The following is an 18,893-nucleotide window of genomic DNA, read 5'->3' on the forward strand; positions in this document are numbered from 1 at the left end:
GTTACAGCTACGTTTAGGAGGAAAACCTAATTTATTTTCTTCTAAGTCCTTGGGAAGGAAATTGATATTCATGCATTTGTAAAGATTTTGGGGCTTATGGAAATGTTAGGTTTACACAAAGAAAATAATCCTTTTGAAAATTTTAAACTTGCCCTGGCAGGTTAGCTCAGTGGTAGCACATCAGGCAGCATGTGGATGTCCCAGGTTCGATTCCCGGTCAGGGCACACAGGAGAAGGGCCCATCTGCTTCTCCACTCTTCCCCTCTCAGTTCTCTCTCTCTCTCTCCCTCTCTCCCTCTCCTCTTCCTTTTCCTCCTCCTCATCCTCCTCCTCCTCCCTTCCTGCAGCTAGGGCTCAATCGGAGCAAGTTGGCCCCAGGCACTGAGAGTGGCTCCAAGGCCTCCACCTCAGGTGCTAATAAAGAATGGGCTCAGTTGCAATGGAGCAAGGGCCTCAGACGGGCAGAGCATCACTCCCTAGGGAGATTGCCGGTGGATCCCCATCCGGATGCATGCGGGAGTTTGTCTCTGCCTTCCCTACTCTCACTAAAAATAAAAATTTTAATGAAAATTTTAAATTATCCTCCTTAAATGCCTACTTGCTGCATACAGTTTTAGCTTATTTTCCTACTATGGCTGACATTGAAGATGCAGTAATAAATTATTAAACTGAAATCATGAACTGACTGTTCACAGCAGACACTGTACTCTGCTAATTGTGTGCTTGGAGGTAGCACAGAGGGTGGCTGTTTCAAAACTCTCCGTTAATTAAAATTACATAGAATTACAAAACACCAACTGTGAACAGTAATGAAATCTTCGTAGATCCATTCTGTTCACCTGGAAAACAATACAGGCACACATTGAGAAGAAATGACACATTTTATTCTTAACAGAGTGTAGTGGACTTTGCCTGAAAAGACTGAAAATATGACGATAGATTCTAGAAAGTATTTTGAGTGGTAGCTTTTTAAAAAAATTAGATTTAAAAATATTACTGAATTTAATTACTGGTTCTAATTTCCAATATGTGTTTTCGAACTTCTCAAACATTTCAGCTTTACCTAAGAACTTAGCATATCAATCCAGAAAGTTTTATAAAATGCTAATTATGCTGTGTTCTGAAAAGTATTTCTTTTTGCTTTAAATAACTCTGAAAGTAATGCTATATAAGGTATTAATTACAAAAGTAGATAAAATTCTTGTACATAAAAACCCTTAATATTGCCAAAAATTTTGGGAAAATGCTGTATTTCTATTATAAATCAATGAGAATTCTTTGATAGTGTTTTATCAGAGGAGTTTATCTTAAATTTATACTGATAACATTTTATCATAGAGGTTTAATCTACTTTTCTTTATAGTCTATGGTTTTTAAAATTATAATAACAAATATAAACAGTTTAAATTATATCTCTATATAGCTCTGAAAAGAACCAGAATCTTTATAAATGAAATTGATGTAACACTAATGCTTTCATTTTAATAAAATTTTGAGAATTTACTGTCTTAGCAACTATATTAAATGTATTCTAGTAATTTATAATTTACTAGAGTCAATTTGTCCTAAACCCTGTCTCATATTTTTCCCTATAAATAAGGGAGAGTTCACCCTAGATTTCTGACTCTGACTAAATAGCTGCTACAGACTTTCCTGAAATCAAATAGAGAGGACAACACTAGGGCAAGTCCAGTAAAGCTACAAATGCTTTTAAAGGGTGTTTATATTTAATGTTATTTGCCATTTTTTAGAGCTTTGCTAGATATCGAGGTCCCTGAAGACTTGGGTATTAAGAAGAAAATACTATGCTGATTATTTTTCTTCTTAATTTTTGATGGTAAAAAAAAATAACTTCTTTCACATAAAAAATTACAAAACTTGGAATTTGAGTAGTGCCTTGATTTCAAATTTTAGTAACTATTTTACCTTTCTGATAAATCAAAATTTTGAGCCAATGTAACAAGTCATCAATAGATCTAGAAGTTAATGGGGATTTATCTGTGCCTGAACACCAGTGTCTGGAATCACAATTCTTTTTAATGATGGTGAAAAAAAATAGTCACACCACTTCTCAAATATGTTGACGGCTTGCTTTCTTCTTAATGGATTCATGAAGTTTTTATTTGCCTATATTTTAGTGTTTGGGGCATTTAGCAGTTTTAAACTGAGGACTATTGCAATTAAATCTTTCTCTGATATATTTAGAGATATTTCAAAATATTTTGTGTCCCTTATTCATTTTATGTACTTCAGTTATCATTTCAAAACAAAATACTATGGAAGTGTTGGCAGTCACTGTGCTTGCTTAACTACTTAAAGATACAGTTTTAAGTTTAAAAATGCTAAAATATCTACAAAAGCAGTTTATAAAAAGCTCTATGTAGAATATAAAATTATCTTTGAATATCAAAACATTAATATTAAGGTACTGGCACAATTTTAAAAAATGTTTTTAATACCCTTAAATTCTAAAACTAATTTGATAAAATTATAGGATGTTGCTTTGTTTTTTATCACTTCAGATTTGTATTTTTGAAACTATGGAAATAGCCTTTAAAATGTCCAGTTATTTTGGTTAATATAAAACTCAAATGAAAAGGGAGGTGATTGTATTTGGCCTAACAATGGCAAAAGAATAAAGGCAAAGAGGAGCTGGAGGGCTAGGAGGGAGAACAGCGCTCAGCGCCCCCCCCCCCCCAGGTTTCTGGGTTAGTGGCAGGAGCGAGGGCCAGGCCAGCGGAGTGTCTGCGGGAGCCTCTGAGTGCCGCGGCTGAGATAAGAACTGGAAGTCAGGAAAAGGACCCAGCTATCAGGAAATAATGGAGAATTTCATATAAATAGCCAGGTACTATAATTTATATTTGTTGTTTTACATCCAGCGATGTTGATTCAAAATTTGGAACAAGATAAAGGTGAAAACTAGACTTTTTATGGTTGTTGTTTGTTTGTATTATATATATTATATATATATTACATATATATTATATATGTTTTTTGTGTTTTTTTTTTACAGAGGCAGAGATAGACAAGGACAGACGGACAGGAACGGAGAGAGATGAGAAGCATCAATCATTAGTTTCTCGTTGCGCTTGCGAGTTCTTAGTTGTTCATTGATTGCTTTCTCACATGTGCCTTGACCGTGGGCCTTCAGGCAGACCGAGTAACCCCCTGCTGGAGCCAGGGACCTTGGGTCTAAGCTGGTGAGCTCTTTGCTCAAACCAGATGAGCCCGCGCTCAAGCTGGCGACCTCGGGGTCTCGAACCTGGGTCCTTCCGCATCCCAGTCCGACGCTCTATCCACTGCACCACCACCTGGTCAGGCTTGTTTGTTTTTTTAACACTATTTCAAAATAATTGTGAAAGAAGTTGAATAGAAAATGCTCTATCTTTTCTACAAAGATCTTTTATTTGGGAGAATATTTGAATTTATCTTTGTCTTCTAAACAATGATCTAAAACAACAACAACACAGAAGAAGTGACTGAACTTGAACAGAGGAAGTGACCAAACTTGAATTGACTGTTTGGCATTCTACACTCTGAGTATCAGAAATATTTACTGATTTGATAAATCTTGTGACTGATTGGTTTAGTGCTTACCCTGAATACTACCTGCCAATTTAAATAGGCCAGAAGATAATTTTAATGACTATTTAAAAATGTTATCTATAAAATAGACTCACATTTGTAGGGCTTAGTTCAATTATGGTTGCTCAAAGGTATCTTTTGTAAACATGCAAATGCTTTGTTTGATGTTGTTTTTTACCAAAAAAAAAAAAAAAAGCACATTAAATCAGCAATCAAAATATTAAAAAGAGAAAAGAAAATGATATATACTAACCTGCGAGTACTTAAGAAAATTTGGAGCTTACAAAGCTACACACTAAAAGTCCCTTATATTGAGATATTATTTAGATAACAAATGAGTAGAGGTTAAAATTTTTTAGAGGGTTTAGCAAGTTCCAAAGCCCCGAAACTGAAAGCAGTCATCTTTGGAGCTCTGGGAATAGTGATAGGTGTCTTCAAAGCCAATAAATCTCCTCGGTGTATGAATACTTCAAATTTTAAATAGTATTTTTTTCAAAAAAAAGCACAATTTGCATTTTCATAATATAAATTTATTCTCAGTTATTTAGCAATTAAAATGATAACCTTTGATTTGCCATAATGGTTTATTTAAAATATTCATGATCATTTTGTGTTCAACCTTTAATTCATTGTTGGGGTCAGAGGTGGATTTAACAGCGGGTGCCCCGGGTGCACACCCTGGTCCCCCACTTCTGAAGGGCCCTGCAAAACCCCAACTTTACACTTTTTTTCTAATGACACCAAGTTTGGTTTCATATGTGCAATTTTATAATTAATAGTACATAGTATATTTTATTTATTTAAAAATATAGTTAACATGTATTTTGATTTTTCCTGTCTCTTTTTTTTAGGGCCCAATATTTTTTTCCATGCCTGGGGCCTCAACTGACCTTAATCTACCTCTTTTTGGGGTTCATAGTAAAGATTATTTTTAATGTTTATTGTATTGCTTTTCTAGAGAGAGAAAGAGGAAGGGGGAGAGAGAGAGAGAGAGTCAGAAACATTGATCTACTCCTGTGTGTGACTTGACTGGGGATTGAACTGGCAATCTCTGTGCTTTGGGATAATGCTTTAACCAACTAAGCTATCCAGGTAGGGCTATAGTAAATAAATCTTTAATCAAATGTCCCAAATTTCATGACAAAATAATTCTTAAATATTATAAAAATATTAACACAATTTAAGATTTATGCTTTTAATACTTCACTTTTATCATTTAATTTTTTATGGTGAGTAGCTTATTTAATATTAATCTCAATGAAAACAATTCTAATTGTTTAGTAAAGATTCATTCATAGTTGTAATTCATGGAACCAGCACTTCTGCTAGCCTGTTTGTGGATTGTTTCATTTTGAAAAACTTTTCTTACAATATTATTAACATCTATGTGAGAATTAATTTCTAGGAATTTGAGAATTACTGTACTTTAAACCTGGGATTACATTAGGTATTTCATTAAGAAAAAAAAAAAATTGGAACCAAGAAGAACTGAAGGAATGAATGGGTCTTTTTAGACACTCCACTTGCCACCAGGTAAAAGTCTACAATGGAATAAGAAATGTCCAGTCAGTGTAGTGTGCACTGAAATTTACAGAGTAAACCAGAATTTTATGTCATAAGGAAGTTGGAAAGAGAAAAAAAAATTGATGTTAATAAAGTAGGCAGTATTTTGAAAATCAGAATATTTTTATTTCTCAATCTAAAGATTATATGCTCTTGAAATTAAAGAACATCCATATAATCTTGTTTTAAAAAACCTATAAATTCTACCAAAAATACCCACTATTATGAGCCCAGACTACTTATATTGCTGTACAATGTTTACAACAGTTATCTAAATAAGTGTAATTTCTTTCTTATCAATATTATTTCACTATTTCTGTGATATTTAAGCAAATCAACACAAAACAGTATTTTAAAAATCTAAATTATATTGCTCAAGAAACACTTTATATCAGCTTTTAGTTTTGTTCTTTTTATTGGTTGTGTGGTTCTTTTTCAAACAAATATAAAATGTAAAAAATGAAACACATTTTGATATCGAGTAAAATATTTACATATATTAGAAAACATGCAAATTGGGTACAGAGACTATAGGGGAGAAATTGTTAGTTCAAAGAATATGGACAAATTTCAGTCAAAACGTGGGATGAAACATCAAAAGTCAGTTCAAGAAAACAAAAAAAATGCCTCTTTTTTAAAAAACATTGTAATGGTTGGTATCAAAATGTAAAACAACATTCATTTTTATAAAAAATTAAAAATATATATTTATATGTAACAAGCAAGAAGACAAAACACATCAAAAACGGGAATTAAAAACAACTCTTCAAAAAAAGACAAGAAGTAAAAAAAATAGAAGGGGGTGGAAAAGTGATTGAGACCCTTGTCATGCAAATAGATTTGGTGTAAAAAAATACCTTCATCTTCAGCACCGTCATTATCACCTAAATCATCTGCCTGTTTCTTTGTAAGGGGACCTAGGATTGAGAATGGAGAAATAGAGGGAAAAAAAAGACAATTCAAGAATAAACAAGACTGAGGGGGAAAAAAATAAATGTAATACTAAAATACTCAAGGATACTTCCAAAAAGAGTGGGGTAGTGGTTACGTCAAAGTTAATTATTTACTTTGTTTAAGAAAAAAAATTTCTTTCCCCAAAATATCTCACATTTGATTTGTGAATATATCCAGCATGCCAAAAAATACATTCTGGTTTGAAAATCAAGTCATAAGCAAAGAAAATGATCTTTTTTTTTTAAATACCCATTGCACACAAAAAAGTAAAGTTTTATTAGCTGAAAGAACTTAATATATTCAGTGTCTTTTCTAATTAAAATTGGTGTCAACAATGAAAAAAGTCAGCTAACTCATTCTTTAATTTGGGACAATATAATAACATTAGAGAAAACAGAGAAATGAACATTTTTAGGGTGTTTTATTTCTTTTCTCGTCTTTCTTTTTTTTGCAAGAGAATTAACACTTGGGTTTTACACATTTTTATATCATACATTATTCAAAACTGTGACTTTTTAAAATTACTTGTCATTAAACAAGTATTTCCCCATGTGTTTTGATTAAATATTAACTGTGGATTTAAGATATTTGCAAACTGCACAAATGTATGAACAGATAATCTCTTCACTTGCTAGGGCAAAGGTACCATCAATGGAAGTCAGTGTTTAGCTATTAAGGTAAGTTACAGTCAGGACTTACATTTCACAATCAATTTAGCAATATAATGGGATTATGCTCTAGTGCAATTTCATGCCCAGTACAGTTATTTATAATGGGATCATGTCTTAGATAATAATTGTACTAAAACACTGTGAATGTTTAATAAATGTTTTATTGTATTTAACAGTATTAATTTGCTAGAATAAAGGAGCACACCAAAGGGGAAGTCAAAGGCTATATGAAAGTAATTTTAAGTGTCACGTAATTAGCATATTCAGCACACAAAGAAAAGCAAGTGAAGCCCCACATTTGTTTTGTTTCCACAACCATTTAATTTGTATGACATTTCATAATCCTCATGCAAAAAGCAATCATTGCAAACACAGGACAGTCAAGTTAAGACAGCCAATCACATAGCAGTAAGCAAGAGAATTTTGTCATGCATAAAATAAATCATAGAAAAAGGAGAGAAAAAAGACTGAAGAGCACATGTTGATTTTATAATATAAACAGTAAAGAAGGAGGCATTAATTCTAAGCACACTTTAATAGAGGATTATTAAACATGTTCAAGAAATATTTTAAAGTCTATTCAGCTATTACTGTGCTCTGTTTATATATACAAAACTACATCTAATATCACAACCCTTGAATGAAAAACACCAACAGAAGGAAAAATATGAGATATAATGCAGCTATGTTTCTTCAGCTCAGAGAGATGGACTTGAAAAATATCAATAACTGTCAAAGATCAAAAGATCTGACATGGAGAAGTTGATAATGTAATTTAAATGACCTATTGACTACTCAGTTGTAAGGTTTCAAGATCATTCCAAACAGAGACAGAGGAACTGTACACAAGAAAACCTAGATGAAAGCAATGGTTTATGTTAATTGACATTCAGTTGCAAGTTCACAGAAATCTACTTTAATACAATCCTGTTTAAATGCAAAAAAAACGCTTAGTATTATTTGATGTTCATGTAACAATGATGCTACATTTCTGAAAAATAAAAAGTTTTAATTTAAATTTTAAAACTACTGTTATCAGAAATATATTTGAAATGGGTCCAATTTTAAAACCTGTAAACTATGAGACATAGAAAATCATATTCTATAATTATGTAAAGCAGTAAATGATAGACTTCAACAAATATGTTTTTTTCATTTCTATTTTCAAAGAAATATCTGTAAGTTATACCAGTAAAATATCTTTATATACTGGTAAACATCACAGATTAAGTACAGTAGCAATTATTCATTGCTGTCAAACCACTATCTACTTTGAAATTTCAGTTAAATTATATACTTACTTCATTTAGTTCTTGGCTATATTATGAAACCACTAATGTGAGTTCACAATTTTTTTTTGCTGAATCACATATAAAAATATCTGTAGGGCTTAATAAGATGTTTCTTTTGGACAATTCAAAAGTAAGTTTCTTTCTTTTCCTAGGCTACCCTATGCAATATACATAGCTTCTTTGGGAAATCCTTAGACTCTACAACCATAAGTCTATAACATACTTTGCACACATACAGAATTGCTATGGTAGTCAACCTGGTCCCTACCGCCCACTAGTGGGCATTCCAGCTTTCATGGTGGGTGGTAGCGGAGCAACCAAAATATAAATAAAAGATTTAACTATAGTAAGTTGTTTTATAAAGATTTATTCTGCCAAACTTAGCGAAAATCCGACATAAAGTACTTGGGAAGTAATTATTATTATATGCTTTAACTTGCTGTAACTCTGCTTTATAAATTTTATAAAGTAAAGTTACTTCCCTACTTTATAAATCACCATTACAATGGCATTGGTGGGCGGTTAGTAATTTTACTACCAACAGAGATACAAAAGTGGGCAGTAGGTATAAAAAGATTGACTACCCCTGGTCTACATGAAATGTGATAATACGAGAATTTTTATCAAAACATGATCTGCCACTTCTCTGAATACGGGACATAGTTCTCTCTGTTGCTGTTTGACTCTCAGTTTGCACAGGCAGAGAAGCCATGGCAATGACACTCTGTATACAAAGAGAATTTTTGCATGCCGTTTAACCCAACCTTTTGGTATATATTTATCTACCAACTTTCTTACTCAGGAAGCTGCATGTCTTTTAACTCTTACAGGATAATGATTACATAGGTAACTTGTGTGGGACATCTTTTATTGTAGTCAACCTGAAGAGTTAGAAATAGATACATGTATTGCTTCAGCATCATAAGTATAGATGGGATGTCATTATCCTAGAGAAGACTTAAGTTGAATTCATTCATCTACAGAATTTCATTTACTGAGAAGTAATAAAGCCTTATTATTAGATGATATTAAATTGTTCACACAGTATGGATTCCAGCAATATTTGTGATTTCAACAAAACTGAGTTTTCTTAATATCAATAATTTCTTACATATCTGATTTTTGAAGGTTCTCTTTGAAAAACAGGGCTGATTATAGTTTTTGGCAAAAAAAAATGTTTATAGAAGAAAAGAAAACAGGTTTCCTTTATCTCCTATGCCTAAAGGCACTGAGAATCAGTATCTTAGAGGGTCCATGGCTGCAAATTGAGAAACTAAACATTTGTTTCCCTGAGGAGGCCTCAATTGAGTCCACATACAGAACAGAGCCCTCCGTGAGCTCAAGGTTCTTTACTTCCAGACTGGGAAGAGGACAGCTTCGTTCCTTGAGCTGCCTTCTGTCTAGGTTAGGATATCAGAAACTTGGCTCATTTTTGCTTCATTTAAACTGTTACAATTGATGTAATTGCTGATATTTTTTTAAGTAGAAGAAAAGTATTACCAGAGGTAATTGTCATTCATTTGCTTAAGAATAACAGGCAACCACTCATTCCTACAATGCATCAGTGTGATTTTCCCGAAGGGTAAAACATTTATCCTTCAACAGAAATAATAATCATTAACAACATTCCAACACCAGCTTATGTCTCTTTTAAACTACAAATAGTGCATTTTCAATACCAGCAGTCTAAATGGGTAACCTAAAGTACCTAATAAAGCAAGTGAGTCCTCTGAAACCTGAGAGCAGATGTGATTTATTCCACCTGGAAGCTCTGTCGGCCTGTGCTCCTGGAGGACTGCACACATAACTCTCATTAGAGTTAATGGGAAAGTAGACCTCATGTCATTTTGAAAAGGAGTGAGAGTAATTACTGTATTTTATAATCTCCTATAGGCAATAAATAGAATCAGTGGTGAAACAATAGGACTATGGAAAGTAAAGGGAACTTATAACTGTGAACTTTGAACTCATTTAAATCCAAAATCTTTATTTTGCCATTAATATAAGCACGATTCAAAGTATCAGCCTTTATAAAGGACATTCTTATATTTCAGAATCTGACCACCTGCCTTTTATGTAAAAAAAAAAAAAAAAAAAAAAAATATATATATATATATATATATATATATATATATATATATCTCAGCCTATCTCTGTAGTTAACTGGAGAATAATTATGAACTCTGAAATAATTACTATCCACCCATATTAATGCCGCTTTTTATCTTTCCCTTTGATGAAGGGCTAATATACTGTAGGTCTCAAATACATTAGAACTGATTATAAATTCCTTCATTATGGGTTCAATTCAGCAGAAATTATCAGTTCTTTGTGTCACATATAACTGCAAGAGGCAAGTAGGTTTGAGGATATTATTAGCGCCTGACTTAGAGAGCTGATCCTGACCATAAGAAATGTGTCCTTCTTAAGAGACAAGTCTTTTTTAGCATTACTTAGAGCTCCCGGCTCCAGTGAGTCCCATCCTGATGAACGGAGAGCCCTAGTGAAATGACCTTGCTCTCCTGTTTCCCCGCCCTCTTTACCCAGCAGCCTTTGGGATAGACTGACTCTAAAGAATTCCGAAGGCCATTTCTACAGAATGGTAGAATTTAAGGATGTTGCCACTGTTGTTCTGGAACAACTGAAAGCAGGTTAAATCTTTTTGTGGATGTTCTTAGGACAAAATTTAGTTTATAAAATTAGGAGCAAGGATATAAAAAAACCTAACAATGTCTGCTCCATATGGCGGACAATACCAAACTTCAATACATTTTAAATTAAAATTGCAATATATTACCATATTTGATTTTCTCCAAATTGACAAACATTAAAATAAAACGTCTTTAAGAAATTTGATATCACAGCAAATTGGTTTCATTGAAAAACTATTAAATTTTACCCACTGAAATTTAATTGATTTTAGGCCCTGTCTGGTTTGCTCAGTGGTAGAGCATCACTCTGGCATGTGGGTGTCCTGGGTTTGATTCCCAGTCAAGGCTCACAGGAGAAGCGATCATCTGCTCTCCAAACCCTCCCATCCACCTTCTGTCTCTTTCTCTCTCTTCTCCTCCCATACCCACACTGAGATGTTCCATGGAGCATCTGCCTCAGGTGCTAAAATTAGCTCAGATGTGAGCATGGCCCCAGGTGGCCAGAGCATTGGCCCCAGACTGGGGTTGCCAGGTAATCCTGGTAGAGGAGGAGCATGCGGGAGTCTGTCTCTCTATCCCTCTTCCTTTCACTTGGAAAAAAGAAGAAGGAAAAAAAAGAAATTTAATCTGTTTTATATAACTATAATCCTCACCTTCTGAGAACACAGCAATAAGTGAAGGTGACTGATTTGGAATAATAGTCATTTCAATGTTACCATATTGATTTAACTAAAAGTAGTTACAATTCTTTCATTATGAATGAAATGCATAGATATAGTTACCAAAGCTGAAATTAATGTTTTTCTTAAAATGTTTTCAATTAAAAAATAACATTTTTGAATAATGTCATAAATCTGAGTTATGACATAATAAAATATAGTGCGAACAGCTGCAATAAGATGTTGAAAGATATGGAACAATTGATAGTTTTCAAAAGAATCCATATCTGGGTAAATCTTGCTGGCACTACTGTGTCATTCATGATGTTTGAGTATCTTTTGGTGAGCTGCCTGTTTACACTAGTGCCTCACATGCTGTGGAAGAAACAGACTCTCGGGGTATGATGTAGCAGGCATGGCCAACGTTCATTATGTATTGGAAGAAACCACCTACACGAACACAAAACATTTTCTCAGACATTTCTTTAGATGTAGAGCACAGCTTAAAATATGACTTTTGAGAAAAAGAGAATCTAATGTTAAAATAGGGAAAATATGAGAAATCTTTTTGGAGAAGAGCTCATTTATAATGATAAGAAAGACAAGTTTCTTTTCCTTTATATAATTACCTTGATTAACAAAACTTCAAATTCAGAAGCAATCCTGTCTAGAAAAGTAATAGCATCTGGAGAAAAACTTAAATACATAAAATGCAAGTTTAAAAGGTTAACCCCTAATCTGAGCATCACCAAGTTTGCACAAGCTTATTACTTTTTTTTATTCATTATAGAGAGGGGGGAGAGAGAGAGAGAGAGAGAAGGGGGGAGGAGCAGGAAGTATCAACTCCCATATGTGCCTTGACCAGGCAAGCCCAGGGTTTTGAACTGGCAACCTCAGCGTTTCCAGGTTGACGCTTTATCCACTGCGCCACCACAGGTCAGGCAACTTACTACTTTTTTTAACACTATATTTGACTTTTTTTTAAATTCAGTTGCATTAAATGCTGATGCAATATTTTTACAGCAGGAAGAATGTCAGAATAATGTCCCCTTCTCATCTCAAGTAACATAGCTGTGTCTGTGTATTGTACAAACCCTTTAATACATTGTGGGATATACTTCCCACTGCTTTCTTTCTACACATTACCCAGAGTTGCCTCTGCAGAATGGTGAGGACATAAGTGCCACCAGATGCTCAGATATATGTCAGCCAGGCTAGAGACTTTGATAGCATCAATAGTCTAACCTTCTTGGCATGGCTGCAGAATTCAGTCATTCAAAAATATCTATTATGCAAGGTGCTCAGTATATATGGCGAGCAAAACAGGTAAGACCCCTGTCTTCATGCAAATTAATTATGTCAGAAAAAGAAGGATTAAACAAATAATCACACACATACACTTACAAATTGTGTTAAGAAAAACAAAGTCTTGGTGTTATGAGAGGTTACACATGGAGACCTAGCTGAGCTTAGAAAGTTCTCACTGTATAAATACAATGTGGTCTGAAAACTGAAGAATAAGTCAATACTAAGCATGCTAAGAGGCTGAGGGTGGGTAGGTAGAGTGTGAGGATTTCACCCCCAAAAATAGCACATGGAAAGGTTCTAAAATGAGAGCAAGCTTGGAGGTGACTATGGCCGGCATACAGGGAGCAAAACAGAGAATAGTGGGAAATGCAAATAGAAAGCTAGATAGAAAAGAAATAAAGAGGAAAACAAGAAACAAAAAAGAAAAGAAAGCTACATAGGCATTAATAAGAGCCTGAAGCTCCTCTTGCCTGAAGATTTTTGTCTCTATCTTAAAAGCAATAAGAATGTATTTAAAAGATTTAAGCATACACTGGCCAACTCTGAATGTTAAACAGAAAATCAGAAAGAGGCAAAGTCATGTTAAAATATATGGCTGAGAATATTTTAAAAGAGTCCTGCATTATGTTCCCATCAGTGCAGAATAGCCTTATTAGAGTAAACTAAAAGATGGAAAAGGAGTATATAATGTCTAATTGAATTTACAAATAAACTGAAAATCACCACAAACTAATTTTATAAATATTTAAAAAGTTTTCTATTAAATTTGTATTTAAAGTTAAATTTACTTTGCCTAAGAATTAACACACTGAGAATGTGTATAACTTTTCTTATATTCATACAAAGACAGATATTCTGCAAGCCGTTTCTACTTGCATATCTCACTCCATTTCAGTACAACAAGGATACCCACCATGTCCACCTGAAAGCCAGTTTTACCATCCAACATAGATTTTGCTCTCAGAGGCAAAACCCACCTTCTGCTTCCAAATCTAAACCTGGAAATGCTCTTTAACAATTTCTTCTTCCTTGCTCTGGTCTCAGCCAGATTTCCTCAGTTTTTCAAAAAAAGTTTTGTTGCTGTCACTCTCTTTTGATTCTTATTATCCTATTATTAGTCTAGTCTGTGGCTAGACCATTACTACACACCCAAATTATTGCGGTACCTCAGGGCTGCTTCCATTGTTATCCAGACTCTAGGCTGTCTCACAAGCCATTTTGTATGTTGTAGATGGTAATGGTGGCAAACCCAAAGAGAAAAAGATTTAAACATTATGAAACACCATCAGTTAAAATGCACACGTATTCAACTTCATTTAAGACTAAAATTGTAAGCACTCCAAGGGAGCAGTAACTCAAAAGCATATATAATAACTGTGTACTGTGAGTTTTAAAATAGCTATAACAAGACAGATTAAAATATAGTTCAGCACTTATTTTGATTTTTTAGAATTTATGAGCAAAAATACAATTTTTATTCAAAATGGAAATGATTTATTTAAATATTGTTTTAAAACCAGTTCTGATTACTGTTCTTAAACATACTGTCATTGTTTTACTACTTTTTCTAAAGTCTTTACTTCTTATTGTTCCTTATTGTCTTAGACTAGCTGCTCCAGACTAACCATCAGACCTTCCTACACTTTCCACAGTTTGTTTTCTTTATTCTTCTTTCCAAAACACATATTTTTCTAAACTCCATACATTTCAGAACTAGTACCAATCCTTCTCAAACTTTGTCAAAAAAATAAAAGAGAAAATAGCACTTTCAATCTCATTTTACAAGGCCAGCCATCACCCTGATCCCAAAGCCAGCCAAGCACAGTGCTATAAAAGAAAATTACAGGCCAATATCCTTGCTGAACATGGATGAAAAAATCTTCAACAAAATATTAGCAAACTGAATCCAACAGTACATTAAAAAAATCATACACCATGATCTAATGGAATTTATTCCAGGAATACAAGGATGGTTTAACATCCACAAATCAATCAATAGGTCACACCACATTAACAAAATGAAGAATAAAAATCATATGATCATCCCTTTTGATGAAGAAAAAGCATTTGATCAAAATTCAACATCCTTTCATGATAAAAACTCTCAACAAACTGGGTATAGAGGAAATATTGGAGAAAGCCCACAGCTAACATCACACTCAATGGTGATATGCTGAAAGCTTTTCCAAAAATATCACAAACAAGACAAGGATATCCACTGTCACCACTTTCATTCAATAAAGTACTGGATCATATCTAAATAAGAAAATAAGAAGTAAAACTTCTGTTTTTAGATGAAGTGATATTATGTATAAAACCCTAAAAATATCACTAAAAGAAAATGACAGAACTAATAAACAATTTGAGTAAAGTTGCAGAGTACAAAATTAAAGGACAAAAATCTGTTGTGTTTCTATATGCCAACAATAAAATATCGTAGAGAGAAATTAAGTAAACAACCTATATACAAAAGCATCAAAAATAATAAAATGTTTAGGAATAAATTTAAGCAAAGAGGCAAAAGATCTATACAATGAAAATTACAAGACATTGATAAAAGAAATTAAGAGAGCACAAATGAATGACAAGATAGTTTATGTTCATAAATTGGAAGAAATAAAATTGTCAAAATGTCTATTTTATCTAAAGCAATCCATAAATTCAATGCAACCCCTATCAAAATTCCAATGTCATTGGGAAATAGAATAAGCTTAAGTCTATGTGGTGCTACAAAAGACCACCAAAGAGTACAAGCAATTTGAAGAAGAAGAATGAAGTTGGAGGCATAACACTTCCTGATTTCAAACTATATTACAAAGCTATAGTAATCTAAACAGTATGGTTTTGGTATAAAAGTCAAATACATTGATCAAAGGAACAGATAAGAAAGTAAGCGTATACAATGAAGAAAGGATAGTCTCCTCAATAAATGGTGTTCGGAAACCTGAACAGCTACATACAAAAGAATCAAAGTGAACCACTATCATACACCATATACAAAAACCAACCTAAAATGAATTAAAGACTTAAATAGAGGACCTGAAGCCATTGAACACCCAGAAGAAAAGATTCATGGTGAGCTCTTTGACATTGGTCTTGGCACTGTTCTTTTTTTTTTTTTTTAGGTGACATCAAAAGACAAGGCAAAAACAAAAATAAACTAGTGGGATTACATCAAACTAAAAAGCTTCTTCAGGCCCTGGCTGGTTTGTTCAATGGATAAAGCATTGGCCTAGCATGCGGATGTTTGTAGTTTAATGCCTAGTCAGGGCACGAAGCAACCACCTGCTTTTCTTCCCCCCTTCTCTCTTTCTCTCTCTCTTATCCTCTTGCAGCCAGTGGTTCGAGCACAGGCCCTGGGTACAAAATAGCTGGGTTGGTCCCAATGTGATAGCCCCAGGCACTAAAAATAGCTCAGTTGATTCAAGTACTGGCCCAAGATGGGAATCTCCGGGTGTATTCCGGTTGGAGCACAGGTGGGCATCTGTCTCACTATATCCCCTCTTCTCACTTAAAAACAAACAAACAAAAACAATACTTTCCCAAAGCAACAGAAATCATTAATAAAATGAAAAGGCAACATACAGAATGGGAGAAAGTATTTGCAAATCACATGTCTGGTAAGGGGTTATAATCCAAAATATATAAGGAACATATATTACTTGCTAGCAAAGAACAAATAATTCAATTTTAAAAATGGGTTAGCAACCTGAATAGGAATTTTTCTGGAGACCTGCAAATGGCCAACAGATACATAAAAAGAGGCCCGACATCACTAATCACTACGAAAATTTAGATATCACTTCACAGTTGTTAGGATATTCATTATCACAAAGCAAGAGATAAATGCTGGTGAGGATGTGGAGAGAAGGGAACCCTTGTGCTCTTTTGGAATCCTTGCACACAGCCACAGTGAAAACAGTGTAAAAGTTTCTCAAGAAATTAAAAATTGAAAAACCATGTGAGCCAGAAATTTCACTTTTGGGTAGATATCCAAAGGAAACAAAACTGTTATCTCAAAGGTATCGTTACTGCCATGCTCATTGCAGCATTATTTACAATAGTCAAGATATGAGAACAACATAAGTGTGTGTCAGAAGATGAACGGACAAAGACTAGAAGGTGGATTTATATACAAATACAATTCAAAAAGTAGAAAATTCCCTCATTTGTGGCAATGTGGATGAATGGGGAGAGCATTATGTTCAATGAAATTAACCAGATAGAGAAAAAAAGAGACAGCATGGTACCAATTATATGGAATCTTAAAAAAAAGAAAAATCAAACTCTTAGAAAAAGAAAGTAGAGAAATGATTGTTAGGACCTGAAGGGTGGAGAAAATAGGGAGAATCGGGTAAAAGGGTACAAACTTTCAATTATAAATGAATAAGGTCTGAGGACCTAAGTTTAACATGGTGACTACAGTTAAAATTTTTTCTACTGTATTGTATAATTAAAATATTTTGAGAGTAAAATATAAATGTTCTCACCAAAACAACAACACAAATATGTGAGAAAAAATTCTAATAAACAAAATACAACTTTTTCCATATGAGCCTTGTCACTGTTGCACACAAAAAAGGGAATGTACGTTCACGGCTTGTATGTTTTGTCGCACAGAGTTGATCACTTCAAGTTCTGATTATACTCAGTCCACTTTGGAGAGGAGGAATGGTGAATAAGCAAAGGGAAGCTCCTCTTGAATAACGTGTAAAGTTTTTCACATTGAAAGAAAGGAGTACCGGTACTTGTTCTGGACTAAACTGCTGACTGTAGGAAATGAACTAGATGTAGTTCTCTTTTGCACAGAAAAATATATCCATGAAAATACTTTAATTCTTAGACTACATTTTATATCCATAAGTGAGATAAATGAATTGAACCAACAATTATTAAGATATTTTCTTAGTGTGTCTCACTGGGAAATGCAGCAGGGAAGGACGAGCCTTCTGAGGCTAAGGTCTCGTGGGTGCTGGGCTAAGGAGCGCCGCGTTCCTCGCGCTCCGAGAAACAGCTCCCACCCTCAGAGAGCACAGCTCCGCTTCTCTTTCCTCCCAGGAGCGGTTCCACCGCGCTCGTTCTCTCATTCCACAAAAGCGGGAGTCTGTGGGAGACACACTTCTACCTTCTCCCACCTGACACCATGTTAAAGTTTCACTAGATACTGAAGAAACACTTGTGAAATCACTGAGTATGTGCCCAGGTTCACAGGGAACGACTTTCACACCCTGTCTGTCGTTCCACAGGCCCTCAAGAAAACAAAAGTAAAGTGTTAACTGATTGTTCCCAGGTCCCAAAGCTAGTCTAGATCTCAAGTTTCTATTACTCAGTCTAGTTAGTACTCAGTCTAGTTAGTTCCTCTCTCATAAGTCACCTGGCAATAAAGACAAGTAGAGAAAAGTGAACATTTTAAATAAGCCACAAACCAAACTGTATCACAACTATCAAGGCTTTTGTACTTTCCTAACCAACATTTTACTTGGATGTCATTGAAGTTACAATTTAAATTAATTTTTTTTTCTACAAATATCTTTAAAAAGAAGAACAAAACAATTTTGCAAACAAGCCAACACATCTAGGAAGACAAAAATCCTAGAGTTTAAGTTAAATAAGTAATGCCAGTTAAGACAAACAACTTTTCTAATAGTGCATATTCTCAAACTGAGTAATGTGTAGAGAAATTACATGATCAACCTGACTTAAAAAAGAAGAATAACTAAGGTTAATATTGATATATGGGCATAAAAGCCAATGGAATAGTGAAATGCTCTGTACAGGTTAGTAAATAACTTGCCCAGACGCTACTACTACTACCAGTGATCCCTGTACTCGAGCACCTAACACGCTTTGGCCCTTCTCCACGTTCTTCTTCCTGTATCATGATGAAGAAACTCAAAGGTTAATGAATAGCATAGTAGGAGGATCCCAACACCCAACAACAGTGTTATGGCTAATTTCTTTTCTAACTAGACAATTTATATTTTTAATATTACCCCTGGATTAATCACAAAAACATTTCAAAACGTAGAAGTCTAGGCCCTGGCCGGTTGGCTCCGGTAGAGCATCGGCCTGGCGTGCGGGGGACCCGGGTTCGATTCCCGGCCAGGGCACATAGGAGAAGCGCCCATCTGCTTCTCCACCCCTCCCCCTCTCCTTCCTCTCTGTCTCTCTCTTCCCCTCCCGCAGCCAAGGCGTCATTGGAGCAAAGAT

General features: G+C 34.3%; 1 protein-coding gene across 4 annotated transcripts in view; it reads right to left on the reverse strand.

Annotated features, from left to right (window-relative positions):
• Positions 1-18,893, reverse strand: part of NLGN1 (neuroligin 1) — a 999,306-nt gene that overhangs the window by 558,739 nt on the left and 421,674 nt on the right. For all 4 annotated transcript variants that reach the window (XM_066241521.1, XM_066241523.1, XM_066241519.1 and 1 more), the window contains one exon: positions 6,006-6,065. In XM_066241521.1, coding sequence (XP_066097618.1) covers positions 6,006-6,065 — 60 coding nt within the window. The remainder of the gene's footprint in view (positions 1-6,005; positions 6,066-18,893) is intronic.

The sequence above is a fragment of the Saccopteryx bilineata genome, chromosome 8 (assembly GCF_036850765.1).
Source record: "Saccopteryx bilineata isolate mSacBil1 chromosome 8, mSacBil1_pri_phased_curated, whole genome shotgun sequence".
Classification (NCBI taxonomy): domain Eukaryota; kingdom Metazoa; phylum Chordata; class Mammalia; order Chiroptera; family Emballonuridae; genus Saccopteryx; species Saccopteryx bilineata.